General features: G+C 38.2%; 1 protein-coding gene across 1 annotated transcript in view; it reads left to right on the plus strand.

Annotated features, from left to right (window-relative positions):
• MYO16 (myosin XVI) overlaps positions 1-23,064 on the plus strand; it is a 293,290-nt gene that overhangs the window by 28,170 nt on the left and 242,056 nt on the right. The window contains exons 3-4 of the mRNA XM_085052748.1: positions 18,608-18,678; positions 22,177-22,320. Coding sequence (XP_084908874.1) covers positions 18,608-18,678; positions 22,177-22,320 — 215 coding nt within the window. The remainder of the gene's footprint in view (positions 1-18,607; positions 18,679-22,176; positions 22,321-23,064) is intronic.

Raw genomic sequence — 23,064 nt, forward strand, 5'->3', positions numbered from 1 at the left:
TTCTTATTATTGCATCTTATTACATTAGGCTTGCTTATGCTTTACTGTCCTTTTCCCAGTAGAAACAGCTTGGTTGGTTACACACAAGATGTTCTGGAAAACAGTGGATTGCACTGACTGTGTCTGGCAAACATATCAGGGCAAACTTACTGATCCTCAGCACTCAGGTTTAACATTGCCAGCAGTCTTTTTAGAAACCTGGAAGGACAAGGATGTGAGCAATAGTGACAGGTTTGTGAGTGTGAGGCTCCATTAAGTGAAACCTGTTGTCAGGCAACAGAGTGTGTAACAGAGCCTATTCATGGCAAACACCTTTATAATTAAGGAGAATGGGAATATGTTCAGGTAGCCTTTCAGCTGTTGGGATTCTGATTTTCAGCCTATGTTTTTAGATGTTCAGTGATACCTCCTCAAACTGATTGAAGGCAGCTTTTCAGATTTTTACCTTTTGCACATGCTGAGATGGATGGTTAGAAAGCAAGGCTCTGAGCATGGCAATGCCTTGTTTTTAAATTTCCTTGGATTTAAAAGTCTTGCATACGGATTGTTATTTTTGTGTGTCAGAAGTTCAGAGGCATCTTTGCTACTAGAAGAGACTGAACATTAGTATGTTTAGTAAAAACAGATAATTTCAGTAATAGAAGAGACTTAACAGAAAGACAAACTAATAAAACACATTATTACGTTTAATGTTTGGGAAAGAGATGAAAAACGTGTAACATTAAATGTCCTTATCATTAAGGCAGAGTTTCCTTAAATTAGCCAAACTCTTCCCCCCCGCCGCTGCCCAATTTTGAGTTTAAAAATAAAGGTGGCTCTAGAAAAGAGAAGGCTCTCTGTGTGAAAGTTCAGATTAATCTTTGGTGCCATGCCAAATTACCATAATCTACTCTTGTTTGCTTCCACCTTTAAAAATCCTACTGCCTTGTTTCTTATGATTAATATTTCATATCACCTTCTTTCATTCCATTCTCCTCCCAAAGGTAATTTAATTAGCATTTCTTTTGTATACTGTCTGTCGCAGCTACAGCCTTCTGAAGAGACAGGGCTAAAATATTAATAACGAATAATAATAAATGATAATAAATGAGGGAAATTAAATGCATAGGATATTTATATTTCATACACACACACACCCACATCCACACCCACCCACACACACACTTGGTTTATATGTATTATACCAAGGGCATAAAGGCCAGAAGTATAAACACACTTGGTAAATTAGAATTTGTTTGTGTAATAGGAGTAATTTTTCCCAGTTTTCCATGCACTCTTGATTTTACACTCTTTTTCAGGAAACCTCACTTTTACTAGCCATTTTAACTCTGAGAAGGATAAAATAACACTTATCATGTGTTTAGCATGCACAGGTAATCTTCATGACAAAAGAAAGTCCCTACATAAAAAAAGTTAAACCTTGGGTTAAAACCTGAATTAATAGGAAATGAGATAAATAGCACCGATTAGTAAGGTGCTGCATAGTGACATCATGAAGAGGAACTGCCACGCCCCCCCCCCAAAAAAAAAATCATATTAATCTCATTTCAGTTTGAGAAATTTAAAACTCAGAATGGTCAAGAATATTCAGAACAGAACTACAGGGCAAATAAAATGCATTGCATAGTCTGTATTTCCTTACTTTAGCATGCTCAGTCCTTTTAAAAATGTAAATCAAAGATATCTCAGATTTTATAGTGCTTGGTCTCAGGATTGTTCTAGTATTATTTAATATATTTTAAGTTCAGATTACTGTTTGCTGTAATTCTAAACTTCATTAAAACCTATTTGTTATCTTACTGGGAAAGCAAATGGATTCATTATGCATGTAATAATAGAGAGGTTTCCCCACACAGAGTTACTTTGGATTATACAGTAAGTTTCCCTTGAATCAGAGGAGAAAAATTTACAAATGTTGATTTGCTAGGACCTATTGGAGAAGACATCACGATAGACATGTATGATAATTTATACAATTTAATAGTTATTGTCCAATCCTTAAGAGACATGAGTACTAAACACAGTAGCAAAGGCAAGAGACTATCATAGCATATGAAATTAATGAAGTACACAAAAAATTTGCAAATTGGGGCTTTTGGAAAGAAAGAAAAGTATATACTGTAAATCAATGCTTTCACAAGACAAATTCATGCACTCTGGACTGGGAATCATGTCTGTAACTTTGGATGACACTAAGGCAGCTGACTGTCCAACATGATGCAAGTGATTTAATTTGTCCTGTGTGTAGGAAAATGGAGCATCAATCAACCATCTCAATCCAGCCATTGATGAAGAAGCTGTTTCAAAGGGTCAGAAGGTAGAGACACATTTCAAACCAGGGCAAGACTTCAATCCTATAGGTTCAGCATGGTTGTTAACTTTCTTTGGCTCCATGTGTGCTGAATTCAGCAACACAAGGGCATCTTTTTGTTATGACACAGGGAAACACAATGCCTTTAGTTATTGGGTAACAGATGTTTAGTAATTAAAGCAGCCCATTTCAAAAGCAATCATAAAATCACAGGGAGAAGAAATTTGAATACATTTGAATTCCTACAGGATTCCGTATGTGCTTTTTGTTCATGTGTTTACATTTAGTAATTTGGTAAAGCTGAGAACCAGATATTAAATTATTTGTTTTTGATAAAAATATATATGATTCCTAATATACACTTATTTAATTGGAAAAAGTAAGACTTACAGAAAAAGGTATGATGTCAAAAAGTGAAGAAGAGACTTGAGGGGGTAGATTTACCTTTTGTTCTCCATGTGGACTGTCTAACTACAGGAGTGCTGCTGCTCCATTACTGCTTTTCTCTTAGCCCTGAAATATTCCTGGTTTGTTTCAGCTGAAGTTTTTGTCTCTGCACATGCCTTTTCCCTATACCAAGTAGGGAAATAAAGACAAAGCATCCTTCTATTTTGGGTCCCCCTGAGTAGGAAGATTCACACCAAATGCATTTTATCTGTCTTTTGATCAAATGGAGTTATAATGTCCTCCTTCTCTTCAGAAAACCTGACCTTTGAGCGGTCAGCCACCCATTTTTGCTAGCCCACAGGTTTTGCCTGTGGGTTGCTTTGAGAGCCATTTTTTGTCTGTGCATTTCTCTCTCCCGCTGACTCTTCTCTCCCCTTCTGTCCACATGCCTCAAGTACCCCGAGCAGTGTCCAGCCTGGCATGGCTTAGTCCTGAAAAAGGGGCCTGAGAGGCAAATCGGATCTAGCTGGTCTTGCTTACAGTATGGTAAACTGTAGAAAGTTGAATGAATAACATAGAATGAATGTAGAAAGTTGTACGAAAATCTCACTGCTATCATCATGTCTGCTACTAACTGTATTTTGAAAATGGGATTATATACTGGATTATTTGCAGTCCTGTTTCACATACTTAAGCTCTGAATAAATAAAAACTGAGATGTGTGTCTGAACTTCGTGATTCCCATTTGGTGGTTTTGGTTGTCCATAAGTTTACCGTAAAGGATTTGTTGATCATCTCTCTGAAAAGCATGTCTTTTTCTTACTGATATGGAGTGTTTCTAAAAACTCAGCTTCTGGATCTTCCTTTGAACCCCAGATTTCTAAAACGTAGGCCCTGAATTGCTTGTTTTCTATGTAGGTCAGTCCATTCTTGAACTTTAACCCTATATATCCAAATAAAACCACATTTGATTAGCTAGAACTCATAAATGTTGCTTCAATTGCAAATGTAAAACATAATATTTATGAAGGAACCTGTGTAAAAACACACATTTTCCTTAAAAATTTTCTTTATTTACTTCTGAACACATTTTCAAAATTCTCAGACATTTATTTTGGTGGACTATGCTATGAAGCTTTTCTGCAGTTGGAAAAGTCAGTATGTAAATTATTCATGACTTCTAATCAGTCTTATTCAAAAAGCTTTTGCAAACTAAAATGACAGGAAAAATTATTTGGAAGATCATTAACCCGAAACAAGAATCCAGCTTTTTAATAGTGCAAGCTGCTCTGAACATACAGACACATGCCTGTTTTCTTAATTCATTTTGAACCTATCAAGCTCATTTATAATTCCATGTTCATAGTTTTTTTCCCACAAGACCTTCCTTTACATTTAATAATAAAAGGTTTTCCACTTGAGCATGTGTTGTGTTTTAACCAAACACATGGCCAGCAGCCACGCTCCATGCAGCCACTCGCTCACTCCCCTACCAGCAGGATCAGGGAGAGAATCAGAAGGGTAGAAGAGAACTTGTGGGATGAGATATAGACAGTTTAATAGGGAAAGCAAGTGCCACACACACAAACAGTGAAAACCAAGGAATTAATTCACTGCTTCCCATGGGCGGAAAGGTGTTCAGCCATCTCCAGGGGAGCAGGGCCCCATCACATGTGATGGTGACTTGGGCAGACAAACATCATCACACCAAATGTCCCCCTTCCTTCTACTTCCCCCCTACTTTCTATACTGACCATGATGTCCTGTTCTCTGGGATATCCCTTTGGTCCGTTGGGGTCACCTGTCCTGGCTGTGTCTCCTCCCAACCTCCCATGCAACGACAACTTCCTTGCCAGTGTGGTCGTATGAGAAGCAGAAAAGGCTTTGGCTCTGTGTAAGCCCCACTCAGCAATAACAGAAACATCTTTATTATTGACCCTGTGTTCAGCACAAACCCAAAGCATGGCCCCCTACCAGCCACTGAGAAGAAAATTAACTCTACCCCAGCTGAAACCAGCACAGCATGCCCCGGCATTCAAAAGTATGAAGAAACACAAGGACTAATCACTCACAAATTCACTGTCATGCCAATAAAGGTTCGTTAAGCCATTAGCAGCCTACAAATTGGCACCTGGCATTCTTCCTATTCATTTGAAAGGGGATCCACAGTGGGATGCAAGACTATAAATTGGCAGCAATCAGAAGCCCATTCTCTCTGTGAAAGATGGTATCCACTGAGTAGCAGGTACTGCTGACATTGTCTGGTTATTGTTGTGAGTCACTGATTAAAAAGAAATATTGCTGTAATGACAGAAGATCCTAGTCGATTCTTGTGAAATAAAAAGAGAACAAGAGTAGAATATTTTCTGTGCAATTTGCTTTTGATTTCCTTTCCAGTGTAATTATTGTGCTTCAGATTGATTTCCAATAACATTTCAGTACAATGGGGAAACTTTTCCATATCTATCTTTCAATATCGCTTACTTCAAAATGTTTTCATTTCAATCACAAATTACGCCATGATAGAAATTGAGCTGGGAAACTATAGAAATCAATAGAGAATAACCTTTTCAGGTTTGTTTTTTTTTTTTTCTCTTTTAGGAGCAAACCTTTATAGCAACAACTCAGTTCTTTACAAAAAATAAATTTAAATAAATACTTAAAATAGTTTTTGGTTTTTAATTCAACTTTAGAAGCATTTTTCTACCAGGGTATACTCTTAAATTGGTACACTGGACAGCTACATGACAGCTGTCGCACTAAATCCTTGAGTTAGGGTCTGTGCTAAATTCACAGATTTTAGCAATCACAACTATTGCTGACATAAAATGATAGTTTATTCTTTCCAGACTTCTGCATTTACCTATTGAAAATAGGCCTTGAAAAAATAGGCCTTGAAGTGTTCTTAAAGCTGGAAGTATCTGTGTGAAATTTGAACTACTGCTTTGTTTCTTACTAAGGGGACATCCTATAAGAGAGTACCAACTCTCAAACCTTTTAATAATGGTCATCTGAGGTTCACTGGCTTCTCATGCCTATACAGCATGTACATTAGACTTCTTTTGCTTTCAAGCCTCTCCCTAAAAATACTATGGATTGCATACTTAGAATTACACAAGTTAGACACAAAAATACAGATGTAAAGTCCAAATATATGTAATTCTACTGATGCTTCTGGATTAGTCCTTATTTCTTTCTCTTAACTTAGACACTTCTAGTGTGGGTTTCTCTCTGATTTTTCCCTGATTTATCAGCTTTATGTACCAGATACATGTCAGATGTCCTGTTTGAGCAAATGAGAATGTGTGGCATTGTATACCACCGGGGAAGTTTGAGGCTCTGTAGTTGTAGCTCATCACTGCAGCCCAAGCCTACACCATGTGGCTCCATGTGCACATGGACTCATTACTATTACTCAGAATTAAAAGCTCCTCTTCTGTCAGGCAATGTTGGTTGCTCCTTCCCTTTGCTGACATCAAGATTGAATTCATAGAGTTAAAAGATCAGTCTGGCTGGAAGGAACTCAGAAGGTCCAACAGTCCAATATCATGCTGACTTTGTGGAGAAATGAGACAACTCAGTTATTGAGCTAAGGCAGCTAATCAAAGCAGAGAAATTCCTGTGGAGAGCAACTGATAATTCTACTTCAAAGCCAAATCAAGCCATCAGCCTGTATGTCAGACTTTTGCTTTCCATAAGCTATAAAAAAGACATGATTATACCAGGTACTATGTGAGTGTAATTTTGTCCTCTCTATGCTGGCCTATGACTCCAGTTCACGCTGTGCCAATCCACACTTGTAAAAAATTAATTAAAACATAAATAAAACAAAATTTGCCTTGTGTGGGTTTTGTGCTTGTTGCTCCAGCTTTGGCATAATAATTTGGCTTTTCTAGTGGCTGACTGGTGTCAAAGAAGAGGAGGCAGAGGGTCTGTTTATCATACATCATATCCTATATTCCCCAGATCTTCAAATACTTCACTAGTAACCCTGCATAGGATCACCTTACATAAGATTATGATTAATAGACACATAGATTAGTTGTCTGTAAGCTTAGTGACATTGAATGAAGAATTGTTTGCACTTCAATTTGGTCTCTTTGGTTGGATGTTTCTGTCAGATGAACAGCTATAAATCTGTCATTTCAGTACCCTGTGTCCCTGAATGGTTTTTGCATTTCAAATACTAAACTTTGAAATCAAGTGAAGTCTACATTGCTGCAATCCTCAGCTGCCCAAGTCTGACAGCCCTATCTCAAAGCAAATACATGGAGGTGTTTTCCTTCTCATTCTGAGGTGGTTTAAGAAAGTGGGAATCATAGTTTTCAAGTTTGATACCTCTTTCCTTCCATGCTGGCTTTATACACATGATTTGTTATTCTTGGGGAGATGATGTGTTCATTGCTTATTCTTCAATTGTTTTTTGTTGTTGGCATATTGGTGGTGGTGGTTGTCACTGAAACTGATGTAGGAAAATAAAGGTGTTAGCCAGAATGCACTGAAGTTGCAAGCCTCCAGAAACAGCTGTAGGGTAAGAGTGGAAGCAAGATGATTTCCAGCAGGCTGTGTGTATGCAGTCAGAGCAGTGCTGACTGGAAGAGATTACATCTCCTGTGTGGATCTGTCTGTGGGCAATTTGCTCTCCTTGCTAGACCTTCAGGCCACCCATCAGTTATCAGGGAGACTAATAAAGATTCCAGAATGTATTAAAACAAATTTGGTTGAAACAAGGCATTTACCTGTGTCATTAGGACACTTAATAGTTGTCCTTTGGTTGCACCTTTGTTGTAGTCACTACTGACGGAAGATTTCTAGTCTACACAAAGAATACACAGCAGGCAAGTGTGAAAGTTAGTATTTGGGCCCCCTTGTCAGAAATGAACAGAGATTAAAAAAGTTGTGCTGTATTATGAAATGTGACAAGTTTGCCCTTTGCCAAGTGTGAAAGAATTCCTTGCAGACTGGGAGTTTGGGAGCCAACATGTGAGAGAAGTTCTAGCTATAGCTGTCAGACCCTTCATATCATGGAAAGAGGTGAAAAATTAGAAAAGAATGAAGAAGACTTGGGCACCAGTGGACAAACTGCTTGGAATACCATTAGGAGAAATAGAATTCATTTAAAGAATGCAGCAGTTCAGCCAAATCAAATTTTAGAAAACAAATAATGAGAAATGAAAACACAGGCACAGGCACAGGCATAGTTATTATCTTTGAACACTTGTGGCAACTAGTCAACATGTGAGAATGTTCATATTTGTGTTTTGTAGTGCACAGGTTAACAGAAGGACTTGGTAAACAGCATGTTGCCACCAATGCAGTAAGTGCTGAATAGAAGTGTAAGATAATACTTGAAGAGTTTACCCAAACTGAAGCATTCAGGCAGCATGCATGCTTTTTATATTCATGTTTATATGGGAGACTCGTGTGACAGGACCCCATATGCTGCTTTCCCACAGTGATCATGACTGTTTGAACAGTACAAATAATCTCTCCAGACCTCTCAAATAATTTTCTCAGTCACTAATTCTTAGGAGAGTAGGAGGGGCTTCACACTGCCTCTCCAGAAGCTCAATTTTCTGGATGTGCCTCCCTGTGGTGATTCCATCCCTGACTTGACAAGGAAGGCAAGCCCTATTCTATCAGCTCCAATAGGAGGTGTCATTCTGTCCGTATGTGCAAGGAGTCATAAGTCTTTGCAAACCTCATGAATTGTGCCAGGAAACAAAAAGGAATTGAGAGGTGAGGGCGTGCATTTTGAAGTAGAAAAGAACCTTTAAGAAAGAAGTTTAATATGTTACCCTCAATTGGTTTTGGCAAACTGCAAAAGACTGTGACTGAATGCTGATATATTTGAGAAATGTGTGACATGAATACACCAAAATCCAGCTTATCTCTGTCTATTTTAAAACTGTAAAAGTGAAGAGGGGAATGATTTAATTTGTGCACACGGTTTCTCCATGGCCCTTCACATCTCTTGACCATCTCTGAGATGTCTGACAGAGGTTGTTGGTATCAGTATTCTGAAGTGTGTTGATAGTTTGGGGTTAATCATACAGCAGGATCTGTCTCAACCAGAAAGTGTTTCACAGCTCACCAGTTTTAATGTGCTGTGAAATGGCATGTGAAGATAAATAGGATTTAAGTCAGAAAACCTTAATTATGGGGAGACTCAGTGTGCCAAGGTAGAACAGCATAGACTTTGCTCCCATGAAACCTATGGAAGTGTGCAAGGGACTGGAAATCCGTCTGGAGGTGATAGTTTGTTCAAATTTTATTAAATACAGGTAAATGCTGTAATGGCACTATGAGGGCCGGCTGCTCCCAGCTGCTCTGTGGGCCACTGAGAGGCTGGGGGCCACCCCAGGGCAGCTGGCCAGGGCCTGGGGCCAGGGCTTGCCAGCCAGGGCCTGTCCCACTCCCCACCTGGATGTTATGTCAGTGCTATATTTTCTAATTCAAAAAATTTCATTCATGATTTTATGAGGCTGTTGCTACAACCATTCTTATTTCAGGCACTTTGTATCAGATTTAGCAATTGTGTGGCTGCAAAGTAAGTCAGTTCAGCAAACTGATCCAAAAGGAAGTGCACCACCCCCTAAAATCAACCCCTGAATTCTGTGTCATCTGTCAGAACCAATTCACCTTCCTGTTGCACAGCTGATGGGGCTCATGAAGAGAAAGAAAGGAAACATTCAGGTGTCTTGGAAACACTGACTTGATTTTAACAGTTCCCTAAGGATACTTCTAATACCAAATGACACTTTAAAAGTGTGTTTCTAACACAGTTTAAAACTAAGCTAAAATTGAGCTTGCCATTGGTTGCTTGCCTTTCTGTCTGGCTCTGCTTCTGTCCTATCCTTTTGTCCTCCCATCTTTATGCTCATCTTGGAGTGAGACGGGGAGATGAACCATCTGGAAACTGCCTTTCGTAAGGTGTGTCTTCTGCTGGATTAACTCCATCCTAGCTCATGGCAGTGTGACATGTGGCACTGCTATGCAAGGATGAGAGCAGGAGTTTGTGAATGAATGCATGAACAAGAGGGAAGCAGCTCTGGTTTTGACGATGTAAACTTGATCAGTGTCACAGATCACAACATTCTGAAAGGTGGTGCCTGAGCCACATTTGTCAAGTGGTGAGATATTTCTGGAACCACACATTTCCCTCACAATTTTGGCCACTCATCTGCCACACATATGATTATTTTGGAGAAATGCATGGATTGGTAATGCCCCTAATTTGTTCTATACTGCCTGGTTTAAGTTTGCTTCCTTGTGCACTGCACGCCCTGGGAATTCCAGGAGACACACACAGGATCTAACAGCCAGTGGTCTACAGCTGGTAATTAGTACCATTTAGCAGCTGCTGAGAAGGATAGTAGCCTGTTATCCTTGAAGATCTCTAATACAAATCGTAATGAGTTGCTTACAAGGCTTTTAGACCAGCTGGCATAAACTTGCTCTGCATGTTGTGGGAGTTAAAGAGGGACTGAGTCTTGCTTCATAAGGAGTATAAGTCAGCAGTAATTTGATTTATGCCAATTAAGTAGCGTTGGCATAGGATCAACATAAATGTTGGGTGAAACAGAGGGGTGTACAGTCTGTTCAGATGAAAATTTGTGTTGTATGCAAATTCTGTAACTGCTACAATTAGGGAAAAACATGGGTATGACAATGGTTTTCAAATTAAGGTACTGGCCAGAGAATGACCTATTTTGCTGACATGTGTTTTAGTGCTTATCATTTAATGACTGTAGGACTGGAAATCTGCATATTCTGAAATAAATACACCTCATACAGTAAAATGCTGTAAGATCTGAAGCTTTTATTCAATTCTGCAAACATTTGAATGTACAATCTGGTAGCTATTTCTGTAGCTGAAAAGTTGGCCTAAAAATTATACTGGTAATTGACAGAGCTCTCAGGCATGTCTCTAAGGTGAACCTATTGGGTTGTGAGCTTTTGTAATACTTGTCTGTGGCCTTATGATAAAGTTCTTGCTTGTTTTAGTCACTTTTGTCAGGAACTCCAAGAGAATCCATACATGGGAGACAGATAAAATATGTGTAAAAAATTAAATAGATTACCTAAATGCTAAAATAGTTCATTCTTTTTTTTTTTTTTTTTAATAACCTCGATATAAATAAATCTCATTCACTAGCTGGAAGTGAAAGTTTTAAGAAAAGCTATGTTTAAGTTTACTGTATGATCAGCTATTTCCCCCTAAGGTTAATTTTAGGATGTCCAACTTCAAGTAAACATTACAAAGCTTTGTTTTTATTGTAATTTTATCTCACTAACAGACAGTCTGGATTCAGTCAGGTCTGTGCTACCAGTGTTTGTTGACACAGCTATTTTGTCCTCGGAAGTAGCTATGCTGGCAAAACCCAGTCTGTGTTATTAGGTGTGCTGATAGACCCAGTATTTTTAGCTAAGCTTGTGTTCTTTTGTAAGGCAGTGTTGAATGATTTCAGCAACAGCTCTGTTATATACACAGGTCGTAGGTGCAGTGAGATAAAGTCACAGCTTTGTTAATGACTAAGACAGATATTACCACAACAGTTCTCTCCTTCTGGCCTGGCCAAAGCTCTGAATGGAGGCAAAACCAGGGGTCACCACTGTTGCTTTTTGATCCTGGGTATGCCCCTTGCAGCAATGTCTTTGAGCCATAGAACTGAATTACTACCTCCAGTCTTCTCAAAATTATTATGATTTACACCACTGTTTTTCCACATCACTCTAGATATTGTCAATGTTTGCACTTGCAAGTAAATGATGTAAATTAAGTTCTTTTTATTTGAAAGAGTAACTGTAAAGCAGAAGGGAGTTGGACACCATGAACTGAAAAAGAAAAAAAAAATGACTTTAGGAATGAAGGTTCTGAAAAAAAAAAAAAAGAGAAATCAGATAATTCAGATAATCAGATGTAGCTAATAGCCAAAGCGACCCAAGAAATACTAAGTCGTGTTACTTTGAAGTGATTTCCGGGTCTACACTGCTTTTCCATGTGAATATCTGTCATGTCAGAGTTGAAAGCAGATGCTTTGCCTTCATGTCACAACTTAACTCAGGCGTGTCACATTTGACTGCTGCCCATTGCCACTTTGTGTAAGGAGATAGTTTAATTTATCACTGCTTGGGCACTGTAAGAGGCAAAGACTAGAATTTTTTAGGCCATTGGGTTTGTGGACTTAATATTTTCCAATGGAGACACAGCGTCCATTATATTTAATGTATATAGAAATTAAAGAGGGGGGATTTGCCTGAAGAAAAGGTTTTTAAATTAGCAGTTCTTGAATAACTGTAGTCCCTAACTCATAAATTATTCTGGCTATGTCTACAATGATAGAAATGTCTGTCCCATGAGAGAACTGTGACTCTCCTCCTGGATCTCACTGGAGTTTGACTTAGCGTCTGTGTGGTCCAGAGACATAACCATTATTTTCCATATGGTTTTCCAGTTCAAGATTCCTCAGATAACCTCAGGCTGTGCCCTCAAGCTCCAGAGTTATAGGGCATGGCAGGAAGCTGTCAGGGCTGGTGAATGCCTGGGCATGGACACACAACAGTTGATGGTGCCAGGCCTGGTAGGAAAGCTGCAGAGGACTTGGCAGAAAGAAAGGAACTTATCTTGTCACATGTTTACTTGAGCTGCTTGAAGTTCACTCCCACACTCGAGTGATCAAGCCCCTCAGCTGCTTGCAAGGCCGGGGTCTGACTGATTTCTCCTCAAAAAGAGTATGGAAAAGAACTACCATGTATTTTGATCTTCCAATATTAAAGCTGGGAGAGATGTTGGGTGGGGCTGTGGGACTACCTCTGTCAGTCTGTTTCATTGGTGGCTTGGTTTTCTTTTAAAGGTAATGGGTTTAACGGAGGGTATTTCACATCATGCTTCTAATTTCAGAAGAGAATAATGACCCAGTAGTTTTGGGGTCATGGTAATATGATTCCTGACTACCTGAAAAAAATTATAAGCTAAGGGAACTCTGACAGAGAGGATGAAAACATCACACCTGTCCTTATCAGTGCTATGTTCAAACAGTGGGTAGTACAGCTTGGGTATGCAAGCTATAACACTCTCAAATTCAACCAGTATGGGAAGAGTAATTTTCCCCTCTTCATTTCTGAAGTCTGTGAACGAAACACTTAGCCATCCAAATGTGCATATTTTGTTTATGGTTTGCTGACTTTAATCTTTGTACAGCAAAGGTGGGAGTTTATTTCCAAGAGTTCTCCTGAAAATGAGGAAATCTGAACAAGTCTGACAGATTATGCCAATGAACTCCGGAAATACTTCATGTAAAAAGCAGTAGGATTACAAATCAGTTGTTTGCAAAGCCCATTAAGGGCATGACTGCTCTGAATAACCACTGTCAACTGATGAGCTTGCTCTGAAGGAGAGGATGGGCTATTGCACTAGTGATAGTGTGGTAACAGCTACAGTAAATGTCTTTGTTAGGTAAACAACACACCGTAATGGAATTATTAAATTACCAACAGTGGTACTTGGATTTAAAATTTAATTTTAAACTAGTCATAGCAAAGGCATGAGGTAAATATTTTTTCTAAGACTACATTAACAAAACATTTATATGACATCTTGTGTTGTTTCATTTGGTTTTCTGGTTAAGAACTTACCAGAGACTAGCATTTGTCGGTTCTCACATGTAGCTGAGTTGTGTGGCAGGTTCCTCATAAACACCATTGGTACAAGCTGAAAAGCATGGAGTGACTGTTGAGGAATGAGAAAAGAGAATTAAGGAAGTATGAAGGTGGAGAGAAATCTAAATGATTAATCTATACAGAGTTTAAGATTCCAGTGGTGGACCAAATATCTGACTGTGGAGGAATTAATGGGCAAGATATGACACCTAAATAGTGGAAGTTGAAGGCATGGAGGGATGCTGTTACACATCTTCCAGTATCACTTCTGTTGTGATTCAATTTCATGATCAGTTTATGCCCAAGCAATTTTCATCCATTGGTGGAAAGTGGTGGCTGCACCATTCTCCCTATTCATACCTGTTACCCAGTGCCACATTCCCAGGTTCTTGATCTAGTTGGAAAACTAGTCTTTGCTGTGTGCCAAATGACAAAAACGTGCAACCTGGGATAGGAGGAGAATGTGATAATCCATTCCAGAATCAGCATAGTTTAGCTGGGCTTCTGCAGCAGTAAGTTGTGTTTATGCACATAATGAACAAGTAAAGCCTTCCAGCTGGAGTTATTCCTGCTAAACTAAAGAGAACAAAAATAGATGTTAACAGGAACAAAGTTTACACTTGCTGGCTGCTGTTCCCCTGAGGAACAGTTAATAGGAGCATACACTGGTACTCTATATACAGCACTGTAGATGGCCAACTGTTAGGTTTTACATATTTTAGGCACCTTTATTTTTGTCTGTTCTGTTACTACTAAAACTGAGTTTGCTGTGAACGCAACATTGCCTGGCTCCTGTTTGTCTTAGCATCAGTAGCAGGTCCCTGGTGAGTTACTGATAGCCTTGGGCCCTCTGAATTCACCTTTCAGGCTCTGCTGTGGCTTCAGATCAGTACTCCTTTTGTCTGCAGCATACATAAGGTCATAGATAGCTCTACATGCCAGTGTAGCTAGATTATATTCAGCACAGCACAGTGTAAATGCCAGTGTCTGCCATGTATATCAAAATTCTGAATGCATTACACAGCACAATTATACAAAACTAAACAAAACTAAAATGTGTTAGGTGATTGTCACTTTGTCATCAGCCAGTTGCTATAACAACTACAACAAAGCTCAAAGCAAGCCAAGACAAGCCCAGAAAAAGTAAGCCCTGTAGCCCTAGTTCCACAGGCAGAGTTAGTACAAGACCTGTGCCTGGTAACAGGCACATCAATAACAACTGTACTGCATTATAATGCTGTATAATAAGTCATAATCTAGTCAATACAATATATGGAGAGGGAAAAGGTATTCAGCTCTCTGGAATAATTTGGTTCAAATTATAACATCAAACATACATAAAATGCTCTGTTGATTATTATCTTTCTTTTCTGGTGAGACTTCAATGTATCCAATGCTTTCTAGAACACCTTTATTAGATATGAAATTAGGTATGAAATTCTATTCTAAGTAGTCAATAATTTTGTGTGTCATATCTAAAAGATATCAGAGAACAGATGGACCTGTTCATATATGCACAGAGAGGGCTTCAGAGTTTGCTGACAGCTTTTTACCCTGTTTTTCTTTTTTTTCAGGTAAATGTCAGCTTCCTGACTTTAAATCAGTTTTCATTGTCATATTTTCTGTAAAATTTTCTTATATGAAAGATTGCAAGTAAAACAAGTTTTGAAAGAAAGTCTTGTGAAAGCTTCCTTTAAATTTCAATAATTAAGAGATATATAGCATTTATTGAATAGAGCTTTGTATTATTATCTGTCCTCATTAGGACAATTAACCCCAAATCACTACCACTAGTAGCTAGCAGTTACTATCTAACTACTTCTAGGTAAGAGTTCTGTCAAGAGGAAAATATGAACATAAGGTGAAGATTTTCCTACTGACTAGTGAAGTCTTAAGTAAATGACCTAATTGAGTTGCATAGTAGGACAGGGGATTTTCTTTCTGTGATCTTCTTTTCTTGATTTTCTTCTTTCTACTGTGTTTTGAAGAGGGGATAAATTCAATGAGAGAATATAATTTTTTACTTTTTATATGCAGGGGAGTGTAGCACATAATCCTGACTGAGGACACAGACTTTTGCCCAGTTGAAAGAAGAATTTGCATATCTTGCCCTGGTCGTCTGTGTGATGTGCATTTCCTGAAGCACTGATCAAGTTAGGTGCAACAATGAGGAAAAATACACCAGACCAAAAAAAAAGCATCCACATTCCCACATTCCCTAATGTTTTTGTATGTGACTCAATAATTTGTTTATGGTCACAATTATTTAATATTCTACTTGAAGATCAGAGTTAACATATTAATTCTTTATGCTGTAATCTTGGTCTGCGTTTTTGCTGGGAGAAAAAAAAAATCAAGGCAAACCCATTAATTCTTATGGATTTCAAACTCAGATCTAGAAATGGTCTGTCATTTTTTGGTTTCAACTGCAAGGAATTGCAAAATTGATCTGGAAAGGCATTACTTTATTTTGCATAGCTTCTCTATGAGAATCAAGTCTTTGGGGGGTTGATGGGAGGAAGAGATCCAATAAATTTCCCATATTTTTCATACCTGAGTAGGCAGAGTTTCTTTTTGTTTCTTGATTACTATTTTAGGCTCCAGTTGAAATTCTTGTGGAATACTGGTAGAAATGCAATTTTGCAACCCACTGACCTTCCCATGTGTCCTGCTTCTGCCAAAAGAGGGAGGTCTTTATCCTCTGTCTTTATTTAGAAGCCACTTTTGGTGATTCCAAGGCTTTTAATGATCGAGTTCATCTCAATGACACAGCAAGAAACTCACATTTTATTTTTGCTGGTGTTGTTTTTGTGCCATCAGAGTCAGTTTCCACATGCAGAGGTAGCCAGAGGTAAAGGGTGTATAAGTCCCTTTGTGAATGGGGGAAGGGAACAGACTCCTTTGGTTAATTCCTTACCTGTCTTATCCCATCTTGTAGAAACACAGACTGAGGATGCAATTTCATTATCAATCCTGCTCAATATAAGACTTCTTCCACCAACCCACAGTGTGCTTGCTCTGCCACCACATGAAATTTGCATTTTTTTCCCCCGGAAAATAGGGGATGGAGGAAGAGAACACTTTGGAGTGTTAATTCCTTCAGGTGAAATCCTGGTTGGATTGGGAGAATGAAATTATTTTCGGAGCCTTAAGAAATCTTCTGTGATATGGAAATAATATTTTTTGCCCTACTAAAGAAATTGCATAATATAGGAACATTGGAAATATTAACTCTTGAGGAATATGTAGTTGCACACCTGTTTAAGGAGGGAGAATTTATAATGTCTTTACTCACTTTAAACCTGAGGTACAGAGAGATTCTCTATATGCGGTCAGAAATTTTGGTATCAAAAAAGGGAAGAAACTTAGTTCTGAACCTTTATTTTTAATAGTCTCTCTCTGGATGAGGACAAGTGTGTGCTTTAGTATGAGATTTGTGGGTCTGGGAGACCAGAAAGGAATGGTTTGGTTTTTTGTATTCATCCATTTCTCCTAAACTTATGAAGTTTTGTAAATACCTCTCTACCCTCCCACTCTGTGCTTTTAATCTTGCTTAGCAGGTGTTGTACAGTTTCTTCTATTCTATGTTTCCTAATGTTCCAATTCTACTTTTGGTGGATGTGCTGAGGACAACAGGAACTTCTAATAATGACTGACTTTCAAAGTGGCATTTGCCAGAACATGGAAATCTTCTACAGTTATGTAAATTAAATGAGGCAAAGCCTTTGCTGAGGAGAAATAGGTACCATGGAGCTATTAATAAAGTAAGAATTTATACAGTACTTTGGATTGAGCTTTCATTTTCAAAGTTTAAAAAAGCACAAAAGATTAAATGGATTTGTCTAACCATTGTAAATATTTGTCAATTATACCAGTGTGGTTTTCATATGATATGTTTAGTAATAATGATACCAAGTGTTTCACTCTAATTTTACAGGCTTGCAACTATTTAACCAAGTATTCTTTCTTAGGTGACATTTTTCTAAGATACCTGGTTAGAAATAATTCAGCATATTCAGAAAACATTACTTCTATAAATTGACAATATTTGAAAACTGACCCCTTTTAAATAGATTGAGTGTCTGAATGCTGTAAGAAATTTAAATGTACAGTGAAAATGAAGTTGCAATATATTCTTGAGAGAAAGAAAACACATACAGGAAATTAATATATAGGAAGGAGGTGGTGTCTGTAAATCTCTTGGCAGATTCACAGAAGAGCCTTGAGACAAATGTCTGTCCCATGGGAGGGCCAGAGACCTCAGTGGAACCCATTTCTGGTGTATTAATCCAGGAATTAAGCTCAAGATTTCCAGATGATGGAGACAGAACCACCTGTGCTTCTACTCAGGAAACATCATTGGAAGTTATTCTCATGGAGCCTTTTAAAAGGGTTCTTCATGCCAGTTTAATGAAGACAGGGTTGCAATGCTGACGTGGAGTCCCCTGGTACTGCCAGGCATTGCTACTGTGCAGTTCTGTTCAAGGAATGAGCACTGTTTCTGTGAGTTAGTCAGTGCTTTGATTCAGAGTGAAAAGGTTAGAAAGGCAATAAAAGACCATGGGGGAAAAGTGCTGAATTTTCACACCTGAGTGAGCACCAATATGAAGGGTTGTGGTTTTGCTTGCACTTAGAAGCCTGTTTTCATTTCAAAGGGGTTTGATACATGTAACTGGGAGTGGAGTTTGGCTCCAAATATCATTTTAAAGACTATGCTGCATCAATGATCTGACAATGTACTGGAAAGGTTAAATTGAGCGCAGATCATTTAGCTTTGGTATGATCATTAATTTCAAGTGATATCAGTTATGAATACTAGTTCCAAGTATTTACTGAAAAAGCCAATATATCACATAGGAACTTTGCAAAGTAAAATAACAGCAGTTAACCGAGATTTTGCTCACAAATGAACTAATCAGGTGATTGTGACCTTGACACAGGCTTTTCCTCCAGCTCTCCCCTCCCCTCTCTGATGTACAAAACTGACATGCTCATCTATACACTTGGAAAGTCCTTGATACTGTTCATTATCAAAGGTCTTTTGCTTTACAGGCTTAGTTATTAAAACAGGTGAGGTGGCAAATGCTGACATGATAGTTTTGCACTCTTATATAAGGGGTTTGCATATATTATTAAATCCCCTAATGAAGATGATGAAAAAATCAGCCTATTAACAGTTCAGAATTAGGTATACTGCTGGTATATTAGCTATATTAACTCTTGTTCCTCTTTTCTTTGACATTTCAGTGCTACGGCTGTTGAAGGATGGTGCTGACCCTCATATGCTTCTTTCCTCAGGAGGCTCCTTGCTCCATCTGGTAAGAGTGAGTGAAGATTAGTGTTAGTGGCTGTGGATAAATATGGTGGGATAGTCAGTAGCAGATTTGGCATAGTAACAAGAAAGAAAGGCTTAGCAATATTTTTTTAATCTACACTGAGCTTTGCTATGGTTGTGATTGCGTCCAGCTATGCTTTTTAAATAAATGGTCATTTTTAAATTGCTTACAAAAGAATGGATCATGCCATAGCAGTGGTAGCTAACAAAGGAGAATGAAATTTTTTTTAATTATCTGTGCAGTAAGAAAGAGCAAAAGAAATATTGCTTGATTCCAAATGCAAAATTATATGGTTCAGAGATTCACAGGTCCTGTGTGAAAAAACACCCATTATTTAGCATTTTTCCTTTTGTTTTTATGAATGTTTTCATGCACCATTTTCCTACATGTGGTTATTTAACATTATCTGCATTTAGTTTATCATTATTTGCACAGCAATTCAGATTAAGTAATGGGAAGAGAAAAGAAAAACAAGAGATAAGGGCATGTGGAGAAAAGACTGACAGGCAGACAGAAAGAAAATAGTATAGGAGTAGAACTTTGGGATTGCTGAAGCCAGTTGCAAAACTCACAATTAATTCCTATATCTTATGATCCTTTTCTTTGGTCTGTGATGCTTCAGTTTCAGACATGCTGTCTATTCAATGTGAAACCATTTTAAGACATTTGGATCCAATTTTGTTGCACACTGTGGCTAAAAGAAATGTGACTGAGTAACGTAATGAAAAGTCTGCTGGCAGAGAGTTTCATTTTAGAGCAGTTGGGTTAAGTTTCTCATAGTATGTATACAAAATAGAGTAATTTATTGATGAAAAAGAGCTCCTGTAATATTACTGGACTCCAGCACACCTGTGACCATGCTCTTGCAAGATACAGCATTTCCTTTATGTAATTAGTCTGTGTTTTCCATCTCCCGTGACCATGCTATTTACCAAGGACTTTAGGAAATAGAGGCCAAGATAAGAGGAGAGTGCAGTACTGATTTTGAAGAGAGAAAACTTTAATTATCTTTTCTTTCCTTCAGCAATTTGTCTGCTGGAAAGGTGCTCAATCACTCTTTAAAAATGCAGTCCAAATGAGATATTGTCTTCAGGATTTTTCCCTAAGCAGAGGCATCCCAAATCTTACCCTGTGCCAAAAGCCCAAGGAGACAATCATTGTTTTCAGTGGGAATGATTTGACATAAGTGTTAGATATTTTTAAATAAAAGTAAGAAAAATCCATCTTCAGGGGCTTTAGATTCCTTTGTCTAGTTTAGCTGATGCACATTTTTTAATTGCAGATAAAATCTGCAGTTGAATTGTGCCATTTTAGGTTTCGTGATCTGCATCACACCCCAATTCTCTGCCAGTATCTCTCAGCTGGTGCTGCTGCTTCACAGGCACACACATGCTCCCAAAGGAAGGGAAGCTTTCTGCAGTAAGAAATTTGCAATAGAGAGCTGTTTGTAACCTACTGCCTCAGTTCAGTCAGAGTTACTTGTAAGTACTCATAATACATTTTGGAAGCAGTGCAGACAGGAGAAGAGAAGCATGATACAGGGAAACAGATAAGCTAAGTTTACTAGCTTAAATTCTTGCTGGAAAATAATTTAGCATGCTTCTGTGTTGTATTCTTAAAGCCCACTCAGATCCATTCTAAGCACTAGTTTTACCACTATGGTTCTATATAAGCTGCTTTGTCCAAAAGGGAGCTTAGTGTTTATTCTTTCCAGTTGTAGGCTAAATGATTTTATGCCAGAATGAGTGAAAAATATATTTATCTTGATATTTTCCTTAAAACCTGATTCATTAGATAATTACTTTTTCTTTTTCCATATCTGTTAACTTCCAAAGTGGGATATAACTCGAAAAAAAAAAAACCCAAATATGACACTTGATAAAAATTCTGGTTTTATCTCTGTAGACAGTATCCCAATGTGGTTGAATCTTGGTAAGCTATGGGAAGCTCAAAGGTATTCACTGAACTCTCTTTAGGTTTCATGAGGGAAGTACAATAAAAGTGAGTGCTTGCCTGAGCTGCCCATTCAGTGGGAAGCACACAGTGTCATATCAACTCACACAGGCAATAGTTCATCCCTGCCCTTATAATAAAGTATATGTGTAACAGTTTTACTCTGGACCTTTAACTGAGTTTTTCCAATTGTTTCACAAAATCCATTGAACAAAAATTAAGGAGAAGCAACAAATCTAAGCTGTAACTAATCACAAAATGTTCTATGTCTTATTAATACACAAGATTGCTCAGAGATAACTTGTCATCTCTAGATTTTTTTTTTTTGCTTAACAATGCCTTGAAAATGTGGTTGATGTTAGAATATGCTGATCTGTAAAATAAAGCATCTTACCTCTGATTTGTTAAAATTTCAACATAGAACAGCTCAATTTAAGTTGTACTGATACAATGAATGATACTGATGCAACAAAACTGTTTCTAGAACTGCCAGATAAATTGCAAGCTAAAGGAAATACATCAGAACTTAACTTCTGTTCTATAATTTAATGGTCAGTATATTTGGAAATCATTTAAAGCAGGACTGCTTTTTATCCTGATAGAATTTAATTTTAATCTTCTGGGTTATCCATATTTATGATCACAGGGGTACCTGCAGCTGCTGCACTCAGCTGAAGATCTCAGGTACATTTTGACTTGACAGTCAAATCCAGTTACACACTTTTCCTTTCTCACTTCTTTTAGTATCCTGGCTTCCATGCCAGATTAAAATAAGTCTCCCCATAACCTCTCCCCAGTGGGGAAAGAGAGGATTCTTCTCCAAACTGTTACTGAAATAGTGTGTAAGGCACAAGTTAAGATCTTAACTGAGGTGCCATTACTGTCTTTTAAGGTGTTATCCATAACCTAATGCATAAAAAGTCATAAAGACAGAGGAGTAAGGTCAAAACAATGTTTAGGCCATTTTCTTCTTCTCTATCAAAATTAGTGACTGCGACTGAGGTATAGACACACACACGTGCATCCCTCCCCACCCCATCAAAACACCCTTAAATGTGCAGAGTATTTATCTGGCAGAGAGACTTGAACAGGAATCAGTATAGATGGTGGATTGGAAATAGAAGTGGGTGTGAAGAGGGTGTGTTATTGCTATGAACTGCATAAAAGGCAGGAATTCATCTATGTGTGGACATATGTGGCTGTACATGTACTTAGATGCCACTGCTCATGATGTGATCATGCACTGATGCCTGTGCACTGATTTGGAATGACAATACTGAACAGAAAAAAAGCCTCATCTTTACTGCAGATTCAGCAGATTTCATACAGGAAATAGGGGATTCTGTGAATCATGCACATGGAACTCGTGATCTCCACACAATTATTTCTGTAGATTCCTCAGCTGTTGTTCCCTACAAACACAGCAGCTTAACTATAGTGTGTCATCTGCCCAATTTAAATTGTCTGTAATAAGTTTAGTTGTACACTGAGGAGAACACCATTCCTAATTGCTTTTTTTTATTCTAGTGTGCTCGCTACGATAATGCATTTGCTGCCGAAATTCTAATTGACAGAGGAGTAAATGTAAATCATCAAGATGAGGATTTTTGGACATCAATGCATATAGCCTGTGCCTGTGATAACCCTGATATTGTCCTGCTACTGCTACTAGTAAGTAAAGCAATCCGATGCATTGTGTGCTTGAAAAGGAGAGAGAGTGTAGCACCCTAAGGTTTGAAATTGCTGTATGAATGCAACAAACAGCTCCTAATCATATCAGTGAAAGCATATACTGTGTTGGCTTTTTTCTTAACACTGCTTTGGTGCTCAGCATTTTTAGAAGGCATTTTTGGGACTTCAATGAGAATAAATTGCAAACATCAATATCAAGTATCTCCTATTTCTTCCCTGCGGTCAGGAGCTTATATGTCTGATAAGCACTCAGTCCCAAATGGGATATTCAGATAATTTATTTTCTTTTCTCCGTGTCACTTTCTGTTACGGGTTGAGTTCTCAGACAATCTTATAAAAACCTCCCTCTGAAGAACAAGTACTGGCTCACTTATACTCAGTATTCATAAAAAAAGTTTGTGGACATGGTCAAAATAAGACAAGTTTAATGTTTACATAAACAACTTAGACTTTTTAATGCTGAGTCTGACCAATATAGTAATAGATATGGCATTCAGCCTTTGTAGAGAACAGTAGTGTGCCCAGGTGGCCAAGAAGGTGAGTGGCATCCTGGCCTGTATCAGCAATAGTGTGGCCAGCAGGACCAGGGCAGTGATTATCCCCTGTACTTGGCACTGGTGAGGCCACACCTCAAATCCTGTGTTCAGTTTTGGGCCACTCACAACAAGAAAGACATTGAGGGGTTGGAGCGAGTCCGGAGAAGGGCAACAGAGCTGGGGAAGG

The sequence above is a fragment of the Lichenostomus cassidix genome, chromosome 1 (assembly GCF_008360975.1).
Source record: "Lichenostomus cassidix isolate B80296 chromosome 1, HeHo_3.0, whole genome shotgun sequence".
In the NCBI taxonomy this organism is placed as follows: Eukaryota; Metazoa; Chordata; class Aves; order Passeriformes; family Meliphagidae; genus Lichenostomus; species Lichenostomus cassidix.